This window comes from Carcharodon carcharias, chromosome 4 (assembly GCF_017639515.1).
Source record: "Carcharodon carcharias isolate sCarCar2 chromosome 4, sCarCar2.pri, whole genome shotgun sequence".
NCBI classification, from domain to species: Eukaryota; Metazoa; Chordata; class Chondrichthyes; order Lamniformes; family Lamnidae; genus Carcharodon; species Carcharodon carcharias.
In genome coordinates this window covers 159,648,044-159,667,643 of record NC_054470.1, presented here as the reverse complement: position 1 = coordinate 159,667,643, position 19,600 = coordinate 159,648,044, and the positions used below count along the sequence as shown (strand labels likewise).

The 19,600-nt window shown below is 41.6% G+C and overlaps 1 protein-coding gene across 2 annotated transcripts in view; it reads right to left on the bottom strand.

Moving 5' to 3' along the window:
- Positions 1-19,600, bottom strand: part of iqgap2 (IQ motif containing GTPase activating protein 2) — a 393,779-nt gene that overhangs the window by 110,531 nt on the left and 263,648 nt on the right. For both annotated transcript variants that reach the window (XM_041185732.1, XM_041185733.1), the window contains exons 16-21: positions 17,273-17,363; positions 15,176-15,343; positions 10,522-10,664; positions 6,291-6,461; positions 513-596; positions 267-338 (exon numbers count right to left, since the gene is read on the bottom strand). In XM_041185732.1, coding sequence (XP_041041666.1) covers positions 267-338; positions 513-596; positions 6,291-6,461; positions 10,522-10,664; positions 15,176-15,343; positions 17,273-17,363 — 729 coding nt within the window. The remainder of the gene's footprint in view (positions 1-266; positions 339-512; positions 597-6,290; positions 6,462-10,521; positions 10,665-15,175; positions 15,344-17,272; positions 17,364-19,600) is intronic.

The window sequence follows — 19,600 nt, the reverse complement described above, 5'->3', positions numbered from 1 at the left end:
AGAAATTGTTTCATTCACCACAACTTTGCAGCACAGTGCACTGATGAATCAACATTAAAGTGTAGAGGAGGCTACTGAGAGGTGAAAGCAGTCAGTCCAGGTTTCCATTGTGTAAGCTATTACTTGACAATTAAAACTAAGGTGAAAGAACATTGTTACACAAAATCGGTTCCCCATTCACATCTCAGACTTGGAAACTTTCTTGAAAAAGCAGATGACCTGTTGAAACAGGAAGCCATGTAATATTAAGCTATCAAATAACTCACATGGTCTTTGAAATACTGACATCTAGCACGATATGCTTTTCTCGCCTTCCACATCTTCACAAAAGACTGGATCTATCAAAACAGTACATAGGCATTAAAGGCATGATCAATAAGACCACTATTTGCTCCTCCAACAGTGACAGGCAGCTTCCATTATTTGCAGATTTATAACAAATAAAAATGTCATAGATTTCAATGCTCTTGTATATTGTGAAGAAACTATAAAACTTTAGAGAATAAAATTACCTTAGTAATAGCGGCAACATTATTTTGCAAGAGCATTAGCCTGTCCTTGTAAGCCTTCCTCCGTTTATATCCTTTCCAAGAAGACTATAACAAACAAAGCATTGAGCTGATTAAACCAGTTTCTCCAACCACCCAGTCATTCATCCCTCTACATATACAAACCTGCCCAACTAATGGGCTGCTGGGAATATTCCTAATGGATTGCTTGAAAATAGCAATTTTAAAAAAACAAAAAGAAGAAAAAAAAGTGTTCTGGTACAACAGAAAAAATGTTAGCCTTCATTGGTAAGTATCTGTAAAGTAAAACGCATAATTTTAACACAATTGCTAGATATGTACACTTGTGAAAGTAACACAAATATCTAGGGAAGAAATTCACCTTTAAAATTTTACACAGTAACTATTTGTTTGCAAGTTAGCAATCCTGTTGTCAAAGAAACCTAGGTAATTCTTCAGTAAGAGAAGGATCTGCTCAACACTAAATGTTCAGCATGTGTGAACGGTTACATAAATTGAGTGTTGCTGAAAAAAGATATTTTTTCAAAGCTTTTCATCTTGCACTCACCAGGACAATCGCAAGAATACCAAAGACAGGTGAAGCAACAACTTTATACTGTTTGAGAAGAGTATGCTAATTGTTTGTCAAGTGGACTTGACTCAAGAGGCTTTGCCATGGAGAATGCACCAGTTAATGGCGACTGACAGTTAACTGTCAAGCAATCTTTGAAATTTAAATCAGGCAGCTTGACTCTGATTCTTCAGGAAATGCCTTGACCAATGAACCAGTGAATGACTATCACTTACTTTGCTTAGCTGAAACAGATGCAATGTGTGTATATGTTCTTTCTGCCTGCAAAGAACAGGGGCCTGTGTCTTAATATATGTAGCTTCCAGTCACACAAATGCCCCATACTGCGAGCCTGACTGACAATCTTAAATTGGTTGTCAGTGTAATTTTTAGCACACTGAGAATTATTTACCAAATGATAAAAACAAAAAAACTGCGGATGCTGGAAATCCAAAACAAAAACAGAATTACCTGGAAAAACTCAGCAGGTCTGGCAGCATCGGCGGAGAAGAAAAGAGTTGACGTTTCGAGTCCTCATGACCCTTCGACAGAACTTGCGTTCGAGTCCAAGAAAGAGTTGAAATATAAGCTGGTTTAAGGTGTGTGTGTGGGGGGTGGAGAGATAGAGAGACAAAGAGGTGGAGGGGGGGGGGGTGGGGGTGTGTGGTTGTAGGGACAAACAAGCAGTGATAGAAGCAGATCATCAAAAGATGTCAACGACAATAGTACAATAGAACACATAGGTGTTAAAATTAAAGTTGGTGATATTATCTAAACGAATGTGCTAATTAAGAATGGATGGTAGGGCACTCAAGGTATAGCTCTAGTGGGTTTTTTTTTTATATATAATGGAAATAGGTGGGAAAAGGAAAATCTTTATAATTTATTGGAAAAAAAAGGGAAGGGGGAAACAGAAAGGGGGTGGGGATGGGGGAGGGAGCTTACGACCTAAAGTTGTTGAATTCAATATTCAGTCCAGAAGGCTGTAAAGTCCCGAGTCGGAAGATGAGGTGTTGTTCCTCCAGTTTGCGTTGGGCTTCACTGGAACAATGCAGCAAGCCAAGGACAGACATGTGGGCAAGAGAGCAGGGTGGAGTGTTGAAATGGCAAGCGACAGGGAGGTTTGGGTCATTCTTGCGGACAGACCGCAGGTGTTCTGCAAAGCGGTCGCCCAGTTTACGTTTGGTCTCTCCAATGTAGAGGAGACCACATTGGGAGCAACGGATGCAGTAGACTAAGTTGGGGGAAATGCAAGTGAAATGCTGCTTCACTTGAAAGGAGTGTTTGGGTCCTTGGACGGTGAGGAGAGAGGAAGTGAAGGGGCAGGTGTTGCATTTTTTGCGTGGGCATGGGGTGGTGCCATAGGAGGGGGTTGAGGAGTAGGGGGTGATGGAGGAGTGGACCAGGGTGTCCCGGAGGGAGCGATCCCTACGGAATGCCGATAAGGGGGGTGAAGGGAAGATGTGTTTGGTGGTGGCATCATGCTGGAGTTGGCGGAAATGGCGGAGGATGATCCTTTGAATGCGGAGGCTGGTGGGGTGATAAGTGAGGACAAGGGGGACCCTATCATGTTTCTGGGAGGGAGGAGAAGGCGTGAGGGCGGATGCGCGGGAGATGGGCCAGACACGGTTGAGGGCCCTGTCAACGACCGTGGGTGGAAAACCTCGGTTAAGGAAGAAGGAGGACATGTCAGAGGAACTGTTTTTGAATGTAGCATCATCGGAACAGATGCGACGGAGGCGAAGGAATTGAGAGAATGGGATGGAGTCCTTACAGGAAGCAGGGTGTGAGGAGCTGTAGTCGAGATAGCTGTGGGAGTCGGTGGGTTTGTAATGGATATTGGTGGACAGTCTATCACCAGAGATTGAGACAGAGAGGTCAAGGAAGGGAAGGGAAGTGTCAGAGATGGACCACGTGAAAATGATGGAGGGGTGGAGATTGGAAGCAAAATTAATAAATTTTTCCAAGTCCTGACGAGAGCATGAAGCGGCACCGAAGTAATCATCGATGTACCGGAGAAAGAGTTGTGGAAGGGGGCCGGAGTAGGACTGCAACAAGGAATGTTCCACATACCCCATAAAGAGACAGGCATAGCTGGGGCCCATGCGGGTACCCATAGCCACACCTTTTATTTGGAGGAAGTGAGAGGAGTTGAAGGAGAAATCGTTCAGTGTGAGAACAAGTTCAGCCAGACGGAGGAGAGTAGTGGTGGATGGGGATTGTTCGGGCCTCTGTTCGAGGAAGAAGCTAAGGGCCCTCAGACCATCCTGGTGGGGGATGGAGGTGTAGAGGGATTGGACGTCCATGGTGAAGAGTAAGCGGTTGGGGCCAGGGAACTGGAAATTGTTGATGTGACGTAAGGTGTCAGAGGAATCACGGATGTAGGTGGGAAGGGACTGGACAAGGGGAGAGAGAAGGGAGTCAAGATAACGAGAAATGAGTTCTGTGGGGCAGGAGCAAGCTGAGACGACTACAGCTCCTCACACCCTGCTTCCTGTAAGGACTCCATCCCATTCTCTCAGTTCCTTCGCCTCCGTCGCATCTGTTCCGATGATGCTACATTCAAAAACAGTTCCTCTGACATGTCCTCCTTCTTCCTTAACCGAGGTTTTCCACCCACGGTCGTTGACAGGGCCCTCAACCGTGTCCGGCCCATCTCCCGCGCATCCGCCCTCACGCCTTCTCCTCCCTCCCAGAAACATGATAGGGTCCCCCTTGTCCTCACTTATCACCCCACCAGCCTCCGCATTCAAAGGATCATCCTCCGCCATTTCCGCCAACTCCAGCATGATGCCACCACCAAACACATCTTCCCTTCACCCCCTTTATCGGCATTCCGTAGGGATCACTCCCTCCGGGACACCCTGGTCCACTCCTCCATCACCCCCTACTCCTCAACCCCCTCCTATGGCACCACCCCATGCCCACGCAAAAAATGCAACACCTGCCCCTTCACTTCCTCTCTCCTCACCGTCCAAGGACCCAAACACTCCTTTCAAGTGAAGCAGCATTTCACTTGCATTTCCCCCAACTTAGTCTACTGCATCCGTTGCTCCCAATGTGGTCTCCTCTACATTGGAGAGACCAAACGTAAACTGGGCGACCGCTTTGCAGAACACCTGCGGTCTGTCCGCAAGAATGACCCAAACCTCCCTGTCGCTTGCCATTTCAACACTCCACCCTGCTCTCTTGCCCACATGTCTGTCCTTGGCTTGCTGCATTGTTCCAGTGAAGCCCAACGCAAACTGGAGGAACAACACCTCATCTTCCGACTAGGGACTTTACAGCCTTCTGGACTGAATATTGAATTCAACAACTTTAGGTCGTAAGCTCCCTCCCCCATCCCCACCCCCTTTCTGTTTCCCCCTTCCCTTTTTTTTCCAATAAATTATAAAGATTTTCCTTTTCCCACCTATTTCCATTATATATATAAAAAAAAACCCACTAGAGCTATACCTTGAGTGCCCTACCATCCATTCTTAATTAGCACATTCGTTTAGATAATATCACCAACTTTAATTTTAACACCTATGTGTTCTATTGTACTATTGTCGTTGACATCTTTTGATGATCTGCTTCTATCACTGCTTGTTTGTCCCTACAACCACACACCCCCACCCGCCCCCCTCCACCTCTTTGTCTCTCTATCTCTCCGCCCCCCACACACACACCTTAAACCAGCTTATATTTCAACTCTTTCTTGGACTCGAACGCAAGTTCTGTCGAAGGGTCATGAGGACTCGAAACGTCAACTCTTTTCTTCTCCGCCGATGCTGCCAGACCTGCTGAGTTTTTCCAGGTAATTCTGTTATTATTTAGCAAATGTTGCCCAACTGTGGAATCACATCTCATGTTGGACATTGTGTTTTGAGTTTTGCAAATACGGGCTGTTTAGGTACAGTCTGTACCTTGCCTGTTGTGATCATAATGTTTGGTATGATCCGCCAGTCTTTGGGGCATACCTAGCACCACACTGGCACTGAAATTCATATACCACATTACTCATTTGTGTGATAGGCAAAATGTCTTTTTGGCTTGACGGCAGTACCCTGTTAGTGGCAAATACCATTCATGCTGCTACTGCATAGCAGCAGTGTGAAACAGCTAGCTTCACTTGTTGCTCAAATTTTTGGAACTCCTTGCCCTTACAAGGTAATCTGAGGTAGACTGGACACTTTCCAGGGCTGAAAGTGAGAGCCCTAGACCCGCTCATGAGTTTGCATGATATACAGTACAAAATGTAGGGTTGCCATTATCCCACAGGATGTCTTTGATGTGCTCTACTTCAGCATCAAGCTTGCATGGTGAACAAATGTCTTGGGCCTTATTTATGAGGTTGCCAATAAGGCCAATCTTATAGCGCATGGAACTGTAAGAATCCCAAAGCATGTATTAACCAGTGAAGGTAGGCTTGCAGTAGACCATGGTAGAAAATCCCCTGGCAGATTTCTCAACTAGTATTCCAAGGAAAGGGAGTTCATTTGACTGCTCCATTTCAAAGGTGAATTTGAGCGTAGGGTGGAGCCCATTAAGATATGCAAATAAATTATTACATGCTGCTATGGTTTTAAACATAGTGAACATATTATCCACATATTGGAAATATGCAAGTGCTAGTAGGTAGGTGTCATTTCATTGAAGACATGTTTCTCATGAAACCCAATAAGGATGTTTGGAAGAGCTAAGCCTAGGAGGGGGTCCCATGGCAACTCCAAGCCAAAAAGACGTTCTGCCTATTTCATAAATCTCACATTGTGCCTGCTTCAGCTAAACAAAATAAATAATAGCCATTTACTGGTTCATTCCTCAGGGCAATACCTTGACCAATCAGAGTCAAGCTGCCTGGTTTAAATTTCAAACCATGCTTGGCAGTTAACTGTCAGTCACCATTAATTGGTGCATTCTCCATAGCAATGCCTCTACCAATCAGAGTCCACTTGACAACCAATCAGCATAATCTTCCCATACAGTATAAAGTTGTTGCTTTCCCTGATATTGGTATACTTGCGATTATCCTGATGAGTGCAAGACAAAAAGCTTTGACAAAACATCTTTCTTCAGCAATACTCAAGTTCTGTTCAACTTCAAGTTCAACCACCAAATGACTATTCGGTTACATAAATACGAATTTGAACCGTGTTACAGTAGTTTATTTTTCTATATCCATCCTTAAAGACTTAATTCCCAAGAATAAAAATTTCCAAGCACACCTGTAGCCTGATGATAGAAGGCTCCTGTTTGTGGAGGTAGTTCATTCGTTCTTTATAAGCTTTTCTTACAAGGTATCCTCTTGCGCGTGCCTGCAGACAAATGATCTTATTCTCATTCGCTAACCAGAGCTGCTCACGGTGGTAATCGCCTGTTACTCGGCCAGTAATATCCTGAAGAAAATAATCAATAGGCATCACCACATGAGTAGCAAGTAAACAACATATGGATGCTAAAATCACTGAATAGGATGTGCACCTAAGAAAACAAGACAATTCAAGAAATTTCCAAATTAATCTTCAGATTATCATTTTGCACAGGATGAGCTGATTGAACATAATATTTGGCATTCACCCTCAACTCCTTGCATTCTTCACTATTTACTACTTTTTGAAGAACAGAATGTGCTAGGACCCAATAATGAGCATGCAATATAATGGCCTGGGGCTTGACTCACAATGGAAAGCACAGGACTATGTTAATTGGGATGCAAGGTGGGGTGGTCTGTTGTACAGGAAAGAATGGAAGGTATTTTCTGCATTTGTTTTAAGACGTAATTTGTACCTGTTATTAGGTAAAACTCAATATATTAGATCAAAAGTGTTCAACTTGCATTCTGTAGTTTCAGAGCCTGTAAAGCTGAACAGTTCACTCTCTTGAAACAGAGCATTAAATTCAGTTAATTTACTGTTTGCTTTGGGAGGGGCAGATTGCTTTTGTATGTCTTTAATTCTGCAAATGTTTTCCTTTTTTTTTAAAAAAAAAAACCTAACGGACACAGATTTAAAGTTTTGGGCAAGAGTTGCAAGGGGGATGTGAGGAAAAACTTTTTTTATGCAGTGAGCGGTAAAGCCCTGGAACTCTGCCAAAAAGGGTGGTGGAAGCAGAGACAATCAATGATCCTAAAAGGAAATTGCATGGTTACTTGAGGGAAATAAACATGCAGGCTACTGAAATAGAATTTGGGAACGGGACTGGCTGGACTGCTCTCCAGAGAGCCAGCATGGCCTCAATAGCTCAAATGGCCTCCTCCTGCGTTGTAATAATTCTATGACTTGAAAGGTGCAACTGAATTTACGGCAGGATGGGGCAGCCTCATAAGTGCTTTTATGAGTATTCTACGGGGGGAATTTTCACATCAGCACGTAGGGACGGACCCCGCACGCTGACATGTAAAACGATGCGCGGTGATGTTGGGCTTGCATCCCAATGTCGCCACACGTCATCCAGATCTTCCACTCGGCGGGCGCGCGTGCCAGAGGCGGCTGCACGCCTGCCGAACTGTCAAAGGCCTATTAAGGCGATTTAAAAAACAATTAAAGTAGTTATCAACACTGTCCATCCAACCTTAAGGTTGGCGGACAGGCGAAGAGCCCAAGTGGCCTTTGCGTTTTTCATGAAACCTCATCCACGGGCGGGATGAGGTTTCATGAAGGTTTTATTAAATTAATAAATAAACTGCTCAATTCATAAACATGTCCCAGCTCATGTGACACTGTCACATGAGGGGACGTGTAAATGATTTTTAGCTCACTTTATTTTAAACGTTCAATTCGAACTTAATCTCCCTGAGGCAGCTCCATGCCTCGGAGATTTCTGTTGCGAAAGAGCGCAGGCCCCGATTCTCCCTCCTCTCCCTGCCTGCACAGATAGCGCTGAGCGCTACCAGGCGCATGTCATGCTGGGCGGGCCATAATTGGCCTGCCCATGTAAAATGGCGGCAATTTGCTCCGCGCCAGCTGCCGACCAGACCGCCGACAGGCAGAGGATTTTGCCCTATGAATTTACAGAAAACAGAAGCACTGTGCAGGAGGAATCACAGGAATGAAACCTATTCTCAAAGCTGTGTCACCTTGTTTTATATTTGCAAATGGTCCATAAGGCTCTATAATATGTAACAGTTGCCATAATTTTGGGACTTTTCTACACTGCATGATAAATTTCTACCAAAAACAATGTGATAAACCTTGGCTTCTTAACCAATCATCCGTTTACTTCACTTGATATGTTTCGGGAGCAATTATTTGCTTGAAATACAATTAAGGAGAAACACATACCTTTTGGTTCACATTTTATCTTTGACTTAAAGAAATAGTCAACAACAGAAAGGCATTTCAAAATGATTCACTGATAATGAAGACAGGCTTTGACGTGTATAAATAAATGACAAATAGTGCAGTAACAGCTTGTTGATAAAGTTTTCCCGTTTAGTTTAGCTGAAATTTTGAAGCCAATGTATCCTAGTTAAATTTTCACAATACTTTTCTGCTTGATTGTAAATTGTGTTGGCAGATAGCACATATGTCACATGTGTATTCTAACATGGCCCAGTTTTGAGATGGAGACTCATCCCAAGGATTCATCACATTAAGTGCTCTTCAATCTTAGTGCATCACAGGGAGATGGCGAACAAACACGCCTCAGAGTAAGGGTTGAGTACTCAATGGTTAATCACACCCTTACTCAAATTCTGAAATTGGGACTTGACACTTCTTTCACATCTTGAAAATTTTTAATGATTTGGAACTGACTGAAAATCATACCAAAAGTCAAACACAGACAATAGGTGTTTTTATCACACCAAGCTGCCAGGACAAACAGCATTAATGTTGACAAAACAAATAATTTGTGAAATTGACGGTGCAACCAGGACCTGGGAATCCACATGATAATCCACATGATGGATTCTCTGCTCTGTTAAGGGAGGAACATCCTGAAAGCATTTTTCTTAAAGATGGCACTGACTTCACTGATAACCATGGTAATTACAGAGTTATTGAACTGTCTGCTGCACAAATCAAGCTGTCTAAACAAGGCTGAACATAATGCAGTTCCCACAGAACCCTTTTCACCAGTGGGCTTGAGCAACCCAATTCAAAGTGACATGACTGGGTGATTACATAAACATATTATAACATTTTAAAACAAATATTGCTCTCATGGAAAAGGCAAGCATTTGCATCAAAACCTACATACAGTGTAGACATAAATAAAACTAGAAATATGATGACATAAACATGCATTCTTCATTGCATAGACCAAACTTTTACAGTACTGCTCACAGTACATTAGACATGTGCTGCTTTACAAGAACATTGGATCACGCAACACACCAAGCCTCATTATTTTAAAACACTGCACAGGTATCTGTGAAGAGAGGATGTTAAGGTTAACATTTCAAATCTGTGTGTTCTGACAAGTGGTCACAGGCTCAAAACGTGAACCCTTCCTTTCCTTCCCTATAGATGCTTATCATTTGCTGGGTGTTTCAGCATTCTCTGTTCTTATTTCAGATTTCCAGCACCTGCAGAATTTTGCTTTTTGTTACTAGCTTGGCTGGTTTTCAAGTGCTAGAAAAGAGCATCTTAATTGGTGCTCCATCTGGCATCACAGAACTACCCCACCCCCATCCTCGCTATCCCTATCACTACCGTCGACCTTGACGATCTGGACACTGGTTGTACTTGATATTTATGTCGTGCACTCCAGAGTTATTTGTTATTGAGGGTGTACATGTGAGTTGTTAAAAAAGGCAAAGGAATTCAATGTCAAAATATTAAATGTTATGACTCAGTCAGCACACAATAAATAATTTACAGAAAGAAAAACAGAAAACGCTGGAAAAACTCAGTAGGTCTGACAGCATCGTGGAGAGAGAAACAGAGTTGACGTTTCGAGCCTGTATGACCCCTCTTCAGATAATTTACAGCGTATATTACATAACAGTTTTACTTTCAGCTCTGTTGCTGACAATTAATATCAGATGGAGCTGCTTTATTTAGCGGATCTCAATTCTACTGAGCTTATGATTGTTAAAACGAGAGACAAATCATTAGCAAATCACTGGGGGAGAGGCGGTTAAAGGCACAAAATTGAAATATTATGGACTGTGAATGCAACTAAATGCATCCATAAACAAATAATTGTTTTATATTAACTTAGTAATTAAAACTCTGCTTATTACATGAGGTTCCAGGATTTTTACCCGTAGTTTACCCAAGGATTGCATTGAAAAATTCTGTACATTTATAGTTTAGGCCCATTTGTTATTGAAACAAACTATGCCAAATTCTAATTTTATTACACCAGCGACTGGAGATTGGATTTGGTTCATTTTCATGAAGAATTCAAAACAGTGACCTTACCAATAAGCATTCATACCAATAAGTGAATTGCTAAAGTAGATACAATACACTTATGAAAGTGCTGGTTTTCACAGGTTGCTGACAATACCTGAATTTCTTCTCTACTGAGCTGAGTGTTGTTCTGTACAAAATGTTCTGGTTTGTCCCATGTGCCCTCAGTAGTTTCCAAATTGTAGTAGTATTCATATTTGTCTTTTATCTTGAGCATAACCCACACACTTCCATTTGGTTCTATAAAATAAACACAAAACATATGTAATTTAATGTTAATGTTCATAAATGTGCTTTACTATTAGGGGTGGGGTTGAGAACCGTAGTTCTGTGGGAATCTGAGCCCACACCTAATGGAGTAGGTAATGCACACTAATATATGTCACAATACAATATTAGTTGCTTACGGCTTTAAGTCCTTTTGTTCACTGAACTCCATTCAAAGCAATGCTTGAAAGTAATTTTATAAATTAAACATTTAAATGTTAAGTGGATAGGCTTCAAGAAAATAAATTTTCTTGCAGCAAGTCATGTGTTTTATTTTAGCTTTACTGAATTTAAGAAAAAAGGATAGAAACCGTGGTCTCAACAATTAAACAAAATGCATGAGATTTAAGCACAAAGACAGGTTTCTGGTTTTCCTTAAGAACCAAATTTTATTTCCATTCATCTGCAGAACTATAGTTTCAAAATCTTCTCACTTATCTGGCCTTTCCATCTGGTCAGTTTGCTGGTATCCTTATATTAATTATACTTTCTTGTCACCAATATACCCAGCAACACAAATCTGATTATATGTTCAAGGGCACATCAAATGGCTGCATTCGCAAAACAAGGCACTAGGCCATCACAAGAGCGTCATCACCTTGGAATGAGAAATCAGGCTATGAAACTGACGTACAGGGTCACCTGTATGCCTAACACCAAAAGGAGCAATCTATAGACAGCTAAGTGGTCCTTCAACCAACATATCAGAACAAAGCTGTCTGCTTCATCCAGTTGACAATGATGGTGGAGAAGTAGCTAACTAATAGGTGAAGGAAGTCTTTTAAAAATTCTCATTCTCAACTATGATGGAGCTCAACATGAGTGCAAGAAAAATGTGGAACAATTGTAAACGTGTTCAGTCAAATGTGCTGATTGGATGGTCTTTTCAGCCTCCTAAGATTCCCACCATCTAAGTGCTGGGATCCAGTTAGTTCAATTCACACCACAAAATGTGAAGTAGTTGGGTGCACTGAATAGGCAAAGATTATTGGCTCTAATAAAACCCTTACTGAACTGCTGAACAACTGTGAACTAAAGCTGTAGTCAAGCTGTGCCAGTACAGTGGCATTACCCAACCATTTGGAAGATTGCTCAAGTAAATCTGCAAAAAATGCAACAGTGCCATCAGCATCATCAGCTCATCAATAATCTACTCACTAATTCATTGTTCAGGTTTGAAATCCAATCACTTCGCACTAGACCTTAACACATCTATGTCTTGATCAAGGTTATAAGAGTTGAAAGTCAGAAGTGAGGTAAGAGTAACAACTCTTGCCATCAAGCCAACATTTAACTTGCAGTCCTACCACATCCAGTCATGAATAGTGGGACAATTAAACAACTCACAGGAGGAGGTGGCGGCTCCACAAATATCCCCATTCTCAATGATGGAGGAGCCCAGCACACAAGCGCAGAAGATAAGGCTGAAGTATTTGCAACAATCTTTATTCAGAAGTGCCGACTGGACGATCCATCTCGGCCTCCTCCGGAGGTCCCCAGCATCACAAATGCCAGGCTTCAGCCAATTCGATTCAATCCACGTGATATCAAGAAACGGCTGAAGGCAGTAGATACTGCAAAGACTATTGGCCCTGACAATATTCCAGTAATAGTACTGAAGACTGGTGCTGCAGAACTTGCCGCACAACTAGCCAAGCTGTTCCAGTACAGCTACAACACTGGCATCAACCCGGCTATGTGGAAAATTGCCCAGGTATGTCTTGTACTCAAAAAGCAGGACAAATACAACCCGGTCAATTACCACCCCATCAGTCTACTCTCGATCATCAGTAAAGCAATGCAAGGGGGTCATCAACAGTGCTATCAAGCGCCAGTTGCTTAGCAATAACCTGCTCACTGAAGCCAGTTTGGGTTATGCCAGGGCCATTCAGCTCCTGAACACATTACAACTTTGGTTCAAACATGGACAAAAGAGCTGAACTCCTGAGGTGAGGTGAGAGTGACTGCCCTTGACATCAAGGCAGCATTTGACCGAGTGTGGCATCAAGGATACCTAGAAAAACTGAAATCAATGGGAATCGGGGGGAAACTTTCCGCTGTTTGGATTCATACCTAGTACAAAGGAAGATGGCTGTAGTTGTTGGAGGTCAGTCATCTCAGCAGGAATTCCTCAGGGTAGTGTCCTAGGCCTGACCATCTTCAGCTGCTTCATCAACGTCCTTTCTTCCATCATAAGATCATAAGTGGGGATGTTCATTGATGATTGCCAATGTTCAACACCATTTGCGACTTCTCAGATACTAAAGCAGTCCATGTCCAAATGCAGAAAGACCTGGATAATATCCAGGCTTGGGCTGACAAGTGTCAAGTAACATTCACATCACACAAGTGTCAGGCAATGACCATCTCCAACAAGAGAGAACCCAATCATCGCCCCCTAATGTTCAATGGCATTACCACCTGAATCCCCCACTATCAACATCCTGGGGGTTACCATTGACCAGAAACTGAACTGGACTAGCCATATAAATACTGTGGCTACAAGAGCAGGTCAGAGGCTAGGAATCGTGCCACAAGTAACTCACCATCTGACTCCCCAAAGCCTGATCACCATTTACAAGGGACAGGTCTGGAGTGTGATGGAATACTCCTCATTTGCCTGCATGAGCTTGACACTGTACAGGACAAAGCAGCCCACTTGATTGGCACTACATCCACAAGCATTCACTCCCTCCACCACCAATGCACAGTAGCAGCAGTATGTATTATCCACAAGATGCACTGCAGGAATTCGCCAAGGTTCCTTTGGCCATCTTCCAAACCCACGACCACTAGCATCTAGAAGGACAAGAGCAACAGATAGATGGGAACACCACCACCTGGAAGTTCCCCTCCAAGCCACTCACCATCCTGACTTGGAAATATATCACCTTTCCTTCACCATCACTGGGTCAAGATCCTGGAACTCCCTTCCAAACAGTACTGTGGGTGCACCTACACCACAGACCGCAGCAGTTCAAGAAGACAGCTCACCACCACCTTCTCTAGGCAAGGTTATAAGAGTTGAAAGTCAGAAGTGAGGTAAGAGTAACAACTCTTGCCATCAAGCCAACATTTAACTTGCAGTCCTACCACATCCAGTCATGAATAGTGGGACAATTAAACAACTCACAGGAGGAGGTGGTGGCTCCACAAATATCCCCATTCTCAATGATGGAGGAGCCCAGCACACAAGCGCAGAAGATAAGGCTGAAGTATTTACAACAATCTTTATTCAGAAGTGCCGACTGGATGATCCATCTCGGCCTCCTCCGGAGGTCCCCAGCATCACAAATGCCAGGCTTCAGCCAATTCGATTCAATCCACGTGATATCAAGAAACGGCTGAAGGCAGTAGATACTGCAAAGACTATGGACCCTGACAATATTCCAGTAATAGTACTGAAGACTGATGCTGCAGGACTTGCCGCACAACTAGCCAAGCTGTTCCAGTACAGCTACAACACTGGCATTAACCCGGCTATGTGGAAAATTGCCCAGGTATGTCTTGTACTCAAAAAGCAGGACAAATACAAACCGGTCAATTACCACCCCATCAGTCTACTCTCGATCATCAGTAAAGCAATGCAAGGGGTCATCAACAGTGCTATCAAGCGCCAGTTGCTTAGCAATAAATGCTGGCGCAGCCAGCAAAACCCACACACCATGAATGAATAAAAAAGTATTATGGCAGAAATGTGTCTTGGATGAACAAGCTTGGGCTGATAAATGACATGTAAGATTTGTGCCATGTGAGATTGAGGTACCACATGTGCATCAACTTGAACAAATAATGTCCATGCACATGTTGATGTTCACAATTGTGGAAAATTCCAAAGCATCAGGAGGTCCAGAGCACGATGGCTGCATAAATCAAATATAGGTTAGATTTGTGTTGAGAAATAAATAAGAGTGAAGCCAGCAAAGCTTGCTGCAATGCAGAATCTTTCTTGAAACACTGCGCTGACTCCTCATTTTAGAGAGTATTCATTGCAGCTATTGCACTAGTCTCCTGCTGTCGGTACAGAAAAGAGTAAGACAGAGTGGGGCTGCACCAGCAGGTCTGTATCTGAATTCTAGTGCTGCAAAAGCATTAATCATAAGTGACAGCATTTAAATCCTTCTTCCAGATTGGTAATAAGTAAATATTCTACCAGTGAAACTGGCTCGGTTTAAACCAGGGTTTTAGGCTCTACATGTTTTGAGCCACCATTGAAGAACACAGGCTCTTGTCTATCATTCACGACACTTGAGCCGTAATCTTAACCTAATCGTTAGTAATAGGCACCAAATGAAAACCAAACAGTTAGTCATGGGGTAACTGGGCACACACATATATACCTCCCAGCACAAATGGTACATTACTGAGGCATACCAAGGCACCTCTTAACATTCTCTGCCAACTAGTTAGTTTCCCTTAGTCTGACCCAAGGACATTGTAGTTAATGATAGAGAAAATTGTTACATATCCCTTGTGTTCCATACCATTTCCAGTCTTTTGCTTTTTTGCTTCAGAGAGCTCATTTTGATAAGTATCAGCACATTCTGGTAGCACTCCTCTCATGGTTATGTTGGAAGGCTGTAGTGTAGTCAATATTAGCTGTGAGTCACCCTTCTCAATTGCTGAGTTAACTTCACTTATTGCAACAGCCACTGAAAGAGAAACAAAGGACAGAGGAGTGCATTAGTTATACTTTACTTCTCAAAATAAAAGGGCATAGCATTTGTTTATTTTTATAGGGCAAGTTTTCAAACAGTAATGATGGCAAAACTGTGAGTGTTCTGCACATATGCTGTTAAATGTGGAAATCCAAAAGCTTCCAGCAATTCACCCACTCTAATTTACGCTTCCTTGTCTATCCTTGCATTGTTAATTTTACAATTCTTCAACCTGATTGACTAAGGAGAAATGCAGTTGCTTTCCCTGTTCATTCAGGTCCCTAATGATTTGCTCACACTTTCTGCAACTTGTCACACCTGAATTATAAAACTTAAACATGCAAGGACAAATCTAATTAAGGGCAGACATTGTCAGGTACCCTGCTGCAGAAAAAATTGCCTTGTTTTACAAGTAAATATTTAACTTTTTAAATACTTCACTTGACTTGTGAATCTCGGGCTTTCTGGGGAACAATGTTGCGCATTTTCACAACTTGAGATTTCATTTCTTCTACTACAGAAAATAGTAATTTGAAGTTACCCTTTCAATTACTTGAATTAATTATTACTTCAATCAGGTCATTGATAAACTCATTTCAGGCAATATAAATTCTGTTTTGATCATCAATTTGAAATGATAACTCTGTTTCTCTTCCAGACCTGCTGAGTATTTCAAGCATTCTTTTTAAACTTCAGATTCCCAGCGTGCAAGTATCTTGCTTTTTGTAAAGTAAATCTACCTAGTTTGTCATCATTAATTAACTGCTTCAGCTCTCATATCATCCTGGTGAAACCTCATTGGACTTTCTCCATGGGAAGCATATCCATCCTGTTGGGTGTCCAAAACTGAACACAATATTTCAAATGGAGTTTAAATTCATTTACTTTATAACTGTATTAGTGCTTCGTGACTTCTGAAATCCGTAATTATAACTGTCAAGAAGCAGTGTTCCCATTAACATTTTGGTTGCTTTTTGTGCACATCAGTATTGACAGATCAACAAGCTAGTTATTCTATACAATGTAAATGCCTCGACCAACAATAAGATAAATAAGCAAATATTGGTCGATAGAATAAATGTTGACTAGGACACTAAGAGAAGGCTCTGATCATCTTCAAATACTGCCCTAAGGTACTTAAAGTCCACTTAAAATTTACCATTTCATCCAGAAGGTGGGAGCTCCAACAATATTGCACTCCATTAATACTATAATACAATGCCAATTCAGCCAACAAACTCAAATTCTGGTCATGATTCTTGAATCCAAATTAGTCAAGACAATTAACTGAGTCCAAGTTAATGCATACAAACCCATAAATTATACTAACTAGCACAGTGTACTGGCTCATCAACATGCTACCAACCCAAGTCACTCCAAAAGCACGTGCTCAACAGTCTATAATGTGCAAAAGAACTAAGGGTTGGCATATTTCAGACTCCAGCCATGTAAATTCTTATTGTGTCTATCTTTGCAATTTTCCCTATTGTTCAGGTCACTACATCAATACATGAAGGGCAAGCAAGTAATACTAGCTTAATCTTTGATTTTACAAACTTTTCCTAAATTTTCCATGATTATATTATATTGTTCCAGCCAGACACCTTTCTAAACTATCCTCCTTGGTCAATGCCCAGCTTTTGTGCACCTGCTGCCAGAGATGCCATTCTATTGTGTGAAAAGGGAACTATCTCCAGTTAATGTTTGCTCCCTATCCATAGGTTCTTCACTCCACTTCCCACGAATCTAGCCAGCTCCTTCTGTGGGAGAAGTCCCAGGAAAGATGTCAAGATCTGGATTTGAACACCAGTCTCTCAGTTAGGTGGTGAACACTGTAGCTAGTCAGAGTAAATCGCAAACAAAATTAGAATGTTTTTGTTTCAAATTGTGCTTAAGCTAGACACATAGTCATCCCTTACTTACAGCAATGAGCTTCATCAGTGTCCTTATTTGCTGAAATGATTGCTTCCTGGATCTCATCCAACCACAACACTGCTGAGTCATCCTGAGACACCTTCAGTTTAAAAATGTAGGTAAAGATCAGATTGTTACACTCTAAATATAACCAGATCAAAAACATAAAATTAGAAAAGTGAGAAAAATTCACAGAAAGGAAGATCAATCTACAGGGACAGTATGAGCGATTAATTGGGAAAACCAAACAAGAAGATATGGAAATACCATTATAGCAACTCTTCATTTCTAAATGATAAGCTTTACGCTGATTAAGATTTTCACAATGACCAACAAGAAAAAAAATAAATTTAACAATCATTTAAAAATAAGATATTGGAATAATATAAATATACCATGTAATACTCTTGGGTTTGATGAGCATCTGAAATGTTTTGAATTGTTGAGACATAACATATACTATTAAAAAATAGGCATTTGTTATCTGTATGGCTTCCCTCAGCATTGTTTAAAATACAAGAGGAGTGTGTGACAGCACTATGGCTTTGCTCCATAAAGCTTTCTTTGCTGCTGCTCTTGGCTACATTGTGGCTTTTTGTGACTCCTACCTTATCTGAGCTGTCACTCACCACCAGAGAGAACTCTATTGTGTATTTAGGTTAAGAGTTCCTAGCTCAAAATTTTCCCAGACTGCAAATTCCTTTCCCAAGCATAGGGCCAGGGTGTCTACTTATGAAATGAAACCACAGCTTTAAGTGAGTCTGATACCAGCAGCCAAAGTTCCATCGGTGAAACAGTAGTCTAAACTGAGAAAGCTAGCACAACAGACACTGGTCTCCTGGAATCGGAGTTAAACACATGCCAATATAAACAAGGGTCAAAATCAGCAGTTCACAACTAATTAAAGAGTTACATTACAAATGGATTATAATTATTTAGCCACTCATTGCTCCCTAATGAGAGTTCACATGAAGATCTTTTATCAAACCAAAACAATTCCTAGGATCCCAAACATAAAAGTATCTTCAGAAGTATCACCATTGTGATATTGTCTCTTTGGAGAGGAGGAATATAACAAACTGTAGAAGGAAGGCACTGGAGCCTTTACAAAAATGATGTTTGAAACTACCTTAAGCAAACACCTTGGGTGTGTGGTCTAAGAACTTTCCCATTGTACTGCTAAAAGTCAAATCACTGAAACATGAAGCTCCCTCCATGATACAATGAAAGAAAGAATTGCAATTGTTTTCAAAATGCAGAACGTGAGAGGAATTTAAGCAGGCTATGTGCCATAGTGAAGAACAAGAAGCATATCCTAGATATTCCTGAATATAAACGAAGAACAGATTTATGCTTCCAGGGTAGCTCAGAATAACCGAAGGCTCTTCCATCAGGTTTGACCTGCCCATAAACTGAGATCGGTGATATCTTTTACAGAAGACACCAGGAATATCATATACTAAAAGAGTTAAAATGTACATGTTTTTGCTTTGAGTTTAAAAAGCTAGCCCCAGAGTAGAAGAGAGCCTGTCCAAATTATCATTGTGATACAGGGTTTACACTTTCCAGAGGAATAAGAAAATAAATAAATATACTTCCATGTTCACAGGGCATGCTTTGTGCCCTCTTTTACTGCCCACTGGTAAGAGTACCAATTCATAAGGGATGTCTATGAGCCATTAGGTAGTGATTGAATAGACCTGGGAGTTCCTCAGCAATCCTGTGAGGTATTAACAAGATTATTATTTTCATCTCCAAACCAAATCTTGTTATTCTTCCAGTAGTAATTTGGGATGACCCCCTTCCTATCCAGGCTCATGTAATATTAACTACTGAACATTTTAATATGAAATAGTTTACAAAGTAAATGTACAGCATTCATTTTTTCACTTACAAATCTAAGGCTTGTACAGTTCTAATACACTACTGTTCCCCACTCAAAAACTAGACTGGCACCAAAAAATATTTGTCGATTACACTTATGAATCTGGATTGCAGTTATATCTGCTCTGTGTAAGCATTGCCAGTAAATGTTTCATGGGATGTGGGCATTGCTGGCAAGGCCAGCTTTTGTAGCCCATCCCTAATTGACCTTGAAATGAGTGGCTTGGTCAGCCATTTCAGAGGCCAGTTAAGAGTCAGCCACATTGCTGTACGTCTGGAGCTGCATGTAGGTCAGACCGGGCAAGGATGGCAGATTTCCTTCCCTAAAGGACATGGGTTTTTACGACAATTGATGATAGCTTCACGGTCACTATTACTGAGACTAGCTTTCAATTCCAGATTTATTAATTGAATTTAAATTCTATCAGCTGCCATAGTGAAATTTGTACCCAT